The sequence below is a fragment of the Argentina silus genome (genome assembly GCF_951799395.1).
Source record: "Argentina silus genome assembly, chromosome: 22".
Lineage (NCBI taxonomy): Eukaryota > Metazoa > Chordata > Actinopteri > Argentiniformes > Argentinidae > Argentina > Argentina silus.
The window spans coordinates 7,638,411-7,645,663 of record NC_139676.1 but is presented as its reverse complement, the minus strand read 5'-3'; the positions used below and the strand labels follow the sequence as shown (position 1 = coordinate 7,645,663).

Here is a 7,253-nt window from a genome sequence, read left to right as displayed (position 1 = left end):
AGGGCTCAGATCGCTGGCCTCCAGCCACTGCAGATCCAGCACACTCTCCTGGCTGTGGGTCACCTGACCACACAACAATAACACATGGACAGACTCTAGTCACAACTGTTTATACACTATTCATTCTATATACAGTAACTGGTGCTTTATTACTGTATATGTAGTTCTGTGTCTCATAATAGAATACAGAATACATAATAGAATAGAAACAGAATACGACATAAAATAGACTGTACTGTCTGTCCCACTGTGGCTGAAACAGGGGAGGCTAGTGGAGGTAGAAATCGGAGAACGGGCTCATAATGCATTACAATGTGCCTGTCCTCCGATTTCTACCTCCACCAGCCTCCACTGTGACTGAAATCATGTATTTACATCTTGGTTACATGATACAGACACAGTCTAGGGCTGCATTCATTTGCTCCTCGGAACTAGGAAACTCCGGCTCTGCAGCTTACGTAGTTCTGAGAATTCAATTCGAGTTTCCAATTCAGAGCTATCTCAGAATTAGCCATGCTATTATACGCTAAATCTTTGTGGGAAAGCCCAGAATTTCCACAGAGCATTTGAATGCACCATAGTAACAAAGAGGGTACATGTTTGCAATCTCTCAACAATGTGATCCAGGATCTTATACTGTGGTGAAACACTTTGTATTTCTGGTAACCAAGACGTGGCGATGTTATAAAGTTTTTGACACTGTATATTGTATCTCACAGAAGCGGCATCTTATAAAATGCACTGCATCTTATAAATATGACACTTTCTAGGGATTTTTTTTTTTTTCTGTTCTCCTACGTTGTTGTTTGGAGCAATGTTTGTTTTGTTACCAACAGCAGGGCAACCAGTTGGGAGTGTCACCACAGTTATGTTCGACAAAATGGGTGACAGACAATGACATGACAAGTTTTTCATTGCTCACTGTCCTCAATAAAGCCTAAATGACTTTGCAGTGCTACTACAGTAATTGGACACTAGAAGTTGCCTGTGGGCCTGTGGCCTTTGTGTGTGTGTGTGTGTGTGTGTGTGTGTGTGTGTGTGTGTGTGTGTGTGTGTGTGTGTGTGTGTGTGTGTGTGTGTATGTACATGCGTGCGTGTTGTTCTGTTCCAACAAAATCTGCAAGAGTGGTCATATGTCTAGTTTCTTAGAGATGTCCTGAAGGGTTTTTAGACTTAAGAACACTTGCATCCTAACACATGTGACCTGTCTTACCTGAGGGGAAACCTCAATAAAATCATTCTTATATAACCTCCATACAACAGAGGATAGCACTGTTTATGAACAGATAGATGATGGCAGATACATGATAGAGTATTATTGACTAAACCATGTATCCTTTTTTGGGGAAAAGGACAATTATCTGATCTAAAGCTATCCTGTATCTCGTACACTCAAAAGTCCATCATAAGCTTGTTCTCAATGACAGGAGAAAAAACTAAATGCATGTTGTTATCGCACGTGCACAAAGCACTGAGGTGGAATCAGATACCTCTTGGATATGAACCGCGATGGCCGCTTTCGTGTCGTAGTCGAGGGTCTGGATCCTGTCAATGTACTCCTCTTGCTTCTCACACTGAAAACAAAGACGCAGGGATTAAGATCTAAACCACTGTGTGTCGCCTGAGGGACGGATATCCTGTTCAGGGTTGAAACAGGGGTCCTCAGTCCTGGCATAAGATAGCTTACAACAACATAATTACGTTGTAATTACATTTTAATCAGAAAAACGCATGCGCCTGTGCACGCATACACAGACACGCACACACACACACACACCCATACTCCCAACACACACACAGGCTTACTACACACGCACACACTCATGCATGCGTTTACGACGCACACATGCGTGGGCACGCGCACACACTCACACACACACACACACACACACACACACACACACACACACACACACACACACACACACACACGCCTTACCTGGACAGCACATCCCAATAACAGAAGTAACAGCTTCTTCATCTCCTCCAGACCTTGTTCTGAGAGTTAAAAAAACAAGTATCCCACATTTCACATCAAACTGAATGATATAGAGAACAACTCCAATGTAACTTGAGTGGCTGCTCAGTGAATTTGGGTCAGCCATGCCAACGCCTGACAGCAAAAGCAGCCACGGATCCATCAGATTGAGGGTGTGCAATTGAATTACATATCTGTCATGGAGGCAGACAGTGAATGGATCCTCTGTTTAACAGGGTTTTAATACAACATAGGAAGCAGTAAGGAAACACTTGAATCCACTTGTATAAGTTATATACGTTTGGGTATTGTGTCATACCAAGCGTCCACTGGAATGACTACAAATGTCATCATTCTGTCTTTATCTGTAACTACTGATAACATGTTCCAGTAGCCTTAATCTACTTAAACCACACCAGTAGAATAGAAAGGACAGAGGCACCTCTGTTACACGACAGAGGGAGACAGCGTCAGGTTTGCTACTGTATGGGAAAGATGCCGGGTCATACCAGAGTGAGGAGTCTTGCCAAGCACCAACACATTGGGAAGTGGCACCATGATCAGCTGCCTCAGAGTCTCCTGTAAAGAGAAGAAAAAATAGGGGGATGAAGAAAGAAAGAAAGAAAGAAAGAAAGAAAGAAAGAAAGAAAGAGAAAAAGAGAGGATGAGTAGAGAAAAAGCAGATAAACGAGTCTCAAAGAGAGAAGAGTAAAAAAAAAAAAAATAAATAAAAAATGTTTTGGGGGACAGCCAATGTCATCTGAATGGAGAAAGGTTATGTATGCCCGCTGTTACAGCTGCAGACAAATGTAGACTGTGTGCCAACCAAGAGAAAGCAACCAAAATGGCTAAAAGACATTGTCAGTTACCCTTGGTGAAGTCAACCTCTCTATGCTATGATCGCCTATTTTCAGACTGGGGGATTGTGGACTACTGACAGTGGCTAGTCTGCTATGGGGGGTGTTGGTAAATTGATGTTTAATTGCTCCCCAAGAGAACCAAAGGCCCTCTTTAAGTTCAGGAAACTATTACTAGCTTAAGTCCCACGTGAGAAACACTTAATTGCGGATACGGATAGCCTTTAGGCTGTGAAGGGCTTTGATGCAGTCAAAATCGACCTCCTCTCCAACAGTCAAATATTCCAGTGACCGCGACCCATTTCCAATGAGGAATGTTCTAGGGACTGAACTAGACTGGACTGGGGGGCGCTTGGCTTCCTCTACTCCCCTCAAGCTAAAGCTCTGATTATAAAGTGCGGTATTACATGTTCAACATAGACAGTTAGGAGATGGGACATCTCTCTTCAACCCATACTTGAGGACCGGAACACAAAATAAGATTTGGCTAAATCCTCCAGAGATTACACAGCCGAAATAGTGCAGTGACAATTATAATTTTTTTTTCTTCAGATTTCCATATAAAGCCCATCACGAATATTCTCTCATTTCAGAGTAACTTCCAAGTATATATTCCCTTTGCAAGCAACTACAAAACCCTGCTTTATGAAGCTGAAAGAATTGCATCTGTCCTTTTTGGCAATGCCGAGAACAATATGAAAGACTATATTGCTCAAGCTGTGCGTGGATAGGAGACAACTGCGGTGGGGGAGGACCAGAAGCATTCACTTGACACCCAAATCTGATGGAAGTTAATTAGAGATTTTGCAGTTACTTGGTGTTTTCTTTCCTTTTTTGCTGAGTAAGAGGCAGAAGTGATTGAACTCTCTCTCTCTCTCTCTCTCTCCCCCCCCCCCCCCCCCCCCACCTGATTCTGACAAATCAAACCCTTGGGGAGAGAAGATTGCTGTGATGAGTGTGTGTGACACTCAAGGTAAAACCACACCACAGTCTCTCTGTGACTGCTGCATGTCTTGTCTTCTCAAAAAGATATACACCTCTTCTAGATTTTGAAGGAACCGTTTTATCCAAATCCCAACCTATCCAAATATAAACTGTGAAAAAAATGACACTCCAAAATATCTTCATGTAGGAAAAGTAATGTGTGTCGTTCTCATCTCTCACATATTGCAGCTCCTAACCTACAGCATCATCTCAATAATCTCACAGAGAAAAGTGTAATTCTCTAAACCCAACCCTTAACAAACCACAGATATGTACCTCAATGACTGACTAGAGCAGAGCTTTGTTTTTTTTAATTACTGGAAGTGCTTTTTAAAAAAATAAAAAAAACAGCCGCTCTATGTAGTCCTGACCGAACGGCGGCTCACGTGATTTCAAATGGATCATTCCAAAGCTCTGGGGCCGTGTGGCCAAGTCACGGCACCGCATTACAACTCGACAGAACCTAACCTCCCGGTTGGACTGATTGCACAGATGTTTACAGTACATGTAGTCGGATGTGGTATCTAGGCCACGCGTCTTAAGAAGAACCTGTTGGCCCGGTGGTGGCGGCACGGTGGACCTGACCCGTTCCAGGCTGTGCTGTGAGAGTAGAACAGATGCTAGAGTTGTTCCCCGTATAGAGGGTATTATTATATCTTGTCATTATGGAACATTCTACAGCTCATATGTGTGTCCTATAGATCAGAGGAAAGATTAGACCTGTCTCGATGGTGTGTGTGTGTGTGTGTGTGTGTGTGTGTGTGTGTGCCAAGTCATTACATATACAGTATATTCTCTATAGATCAGGGGAAAGATTAGACCTGACTCGGGAGTGTGTGTGTATATGGCTGTGTGTGTGCATGCATGTGTGTGTGTGTGTGTGCGTGTGCGTGTGCGTGCGTGTGTCTGGGCATGTCCCTTTCCCAGAATGAATGAATGAATGAACATTCAGGCCAGTCGTTGAAACCCAGTCAAATGTTCCATGCAATATAACCGAGAGGAAAGTTTAATGGAGCAGAGAGAAGGTTTTGATGGTGGAAAAAGTGAGAAGGAAGGAACTCACCTGGTAATACATCTTGATTTGGCGGACGAGAACGGTCAAGTTATTAACCCTCTGACTGGAAAGGTTGCCCGCTTTGTTTACACTCTGAAGAGTACCTTTGGGATTTCTGTCAGAAAAAAAAAAAAAAGAGTTATTTCTGTGCATTTTACTGCTAAAAACCACAACAAATGGTTGTCAAGGGAGCTGCAATGAGGATATGTCTGCTAAACTTGGCTTGTTAAACTCCCACATGAAACCCTCGCTTTTCAGCTCGCCTTTGATTTCTAGTTTAGCATATGACATCATTACTTCAGACTGGCCGGTGCTGTGTGGAGAATTCACAGCCAAGGGGGAACAGCACAAGACGACCCCAACCCAGCACCCAAAGAAGCCCTTCCTTCACTCACTCCCTAATCCCAACTAATTGATTGTCTCCCCATAGAACCATCTTCATTTGGGATTCCTGCACATCACTTGCATATCTTCTAATGATATCAATGCATGATTTATGTAAACTTCAGACACTGCCAGTGGATCTCAAGTTAGACCTCGGCCCATCAGACAGGCTTTAGGCAAGCCTGGCCCCAAATCTGTGTCTATCCCACCAAAACAAAAACAACAAGAGTTGTCTAATCCAAAGCGCACAGGTCTGGGACTGTCCAGGCTACCTAACACAGACACACACGCACACACACACACACACACACACACACACACACACACACACACACACACACACACACACACACACAAACACAAACACACACAGACCCAGTGACCTACTGTAAACCTATTTGGCCATATCCGTCATGTGCTACACAGTCTCCTGCGCTGAGCCCTGGCTGTCTCCATCTCTGCCATCTGTGCCATCATCACTAAAAACCATCAACAAGGCCCTAATCCCGGAGGGTCTCCCAATCCAGGGGATTATCCAGACCGGTCCAGTAGTATTGTTTTTTTTAAGTCATTATGAGCCTGGGTGGGATCGGCCTGTGCCTGGGCTGGCCAGACACTCTTATCCTCGAGAACATTGGATCATAATTCTTTCTCTAGCCTATTGTTAAATTTGGCCCTCCAAACAGATATGACATATCCTACCTGATGCAGGTAGCTCATGTTGCAAACCTGACATTCAAAACTGTGAACAACTAATAACAAAGCTTAATGATGGGTCTTTCAAAGCCATTGTAACAGCTGTCACTCATTGTCTAGACTAAAGACTGCCAGAGGAACACCACCCGTTTTGTGTTGACAATGGGTGACGATAATTCTCTGAGCCATAAGGCTGTGTCCAATAATAATCTCCACCCTTGCATAATCTCTTGAAGATTCCTATGACGCCATTGGCTTGACAACCCAAACCTCCTCGGGGACCTATTCTGGAACTCATTAGAACAGTTCCATACGTCTTGACTGGCAAACAGAGCCGTTAGACTACAAAGACCCCCTTCATGACCAACGGGTGACAAAGCAGGCACTGTTGTGTAGCACTGACTGGTTAAGAGCTTCGTCCGTAGTTACTGTATAAGCAACAGCTGTACCATTTGGATACATGCATATGCAGACAAGAACACTTCATTCTCCCAAACAAAATGTCACTGGATGTCACCCAAGCTGACCCAGCAGAATGTAGTCTAAAAATGGCATTTCCAAAACGTCACTGTGAATGAGGAGAGTGGAGTCAAACACGGCCAGGTTAAATGTCTCATCGCCTATAGGTCCTTTTAAAGTGGTAATCTCATTGCAACGTTGTCTGTCAGGTAGGGGAGGCTGGTGGAGGTAGACATTGGAGGACGGGCTCATTTTAATGCATGGAATGGAATGAGAAATGGCATGTTTGATACCATTCCTCATTCCATTCCATGCATTACAGTGAACACGTCCTCGGATTTCTGCCTCCACCAGCCTCCCTGTCTTGTCAGGTAGGTTGGTCTACTGGTTGGAGATAAGTCAATGACACAGGGAGGGCACTGTGTCAACATGAGGTCTATAAAACGTGACACGTATAAATCTATTTAGACACTGCTCACAAACTTGGATTAGGGCATGAAGGGCCAGGTAGTGTGCCAACTGCAATGCAGGCACACGTGTATATTGCAAAATGTGCCGCTGAATGGAGTCAAAACTTACATTTGGACCATGATCTTGATCATAAAGACCCCATCCAGTAACTCTGAATAGTCAAATTGCGTGTTTCCATCGTTTTGCCAGAATGTCTTCACCTAAACAAGATAGAAAATCACATTGAGTTTCTCATCCAATTGTAAATAAATAGGCACTAAATCGATAAGAAAATCAATAGGCAGAACAGCGAATATGCAATCCTTACCCAAGTGACAAGCGGACTCAGCATGAATTGCTCCAGATAGGGCAGAAATACCTCGCTTTCCAT

At 43.7% G+C, this 7,253-nt stretch overlaps 1 protein-coding gene across 1 annotated transcript in view; it reads right to left on the bottom strand.

Moving 5' to 3' along the window:
- LOC310822058 (girdin-like) overlaps positions 1 to 7,253 on the bottom strand; it is a gene marked incomplete at its 5' end in the record, with an annotated part of 24,763 nt that extends 17,510 nt beyond the window's left edge. The window contains 7 exons of the mRNA XM_083694348.1: positions 1 to 63; positions 1,491 to 1,574; positions 1,940 to 1,998; positions 2,488 to 2,557; positions 4,883 to 4,988; positions 6,992 to 7,083; positions 7,191 to 7,253. The exon at positions 1 to 63 is cut by the window's left edge and continues 78 nt beyond it. Of these exons, the coding sequence (XP_083550474.1) occupies positions 1 to 63; positions 1,491 to 1,574; positions 1,940 to 1,998; positions 2,488 to 2,557; positions 4,883 to 4,988; positions 6,992 to 7,083; positions 7,191 to 7,253 (537 nt within the window). The remainder of the gene's footprint in view (positions 64 to 1,490; positions 1,575 to 1,939; positions 1,999 to 2,487; positions 2,558 to 4,882; positions 4,989 to 6,991; positions 7,084 to 7,190) is intronic.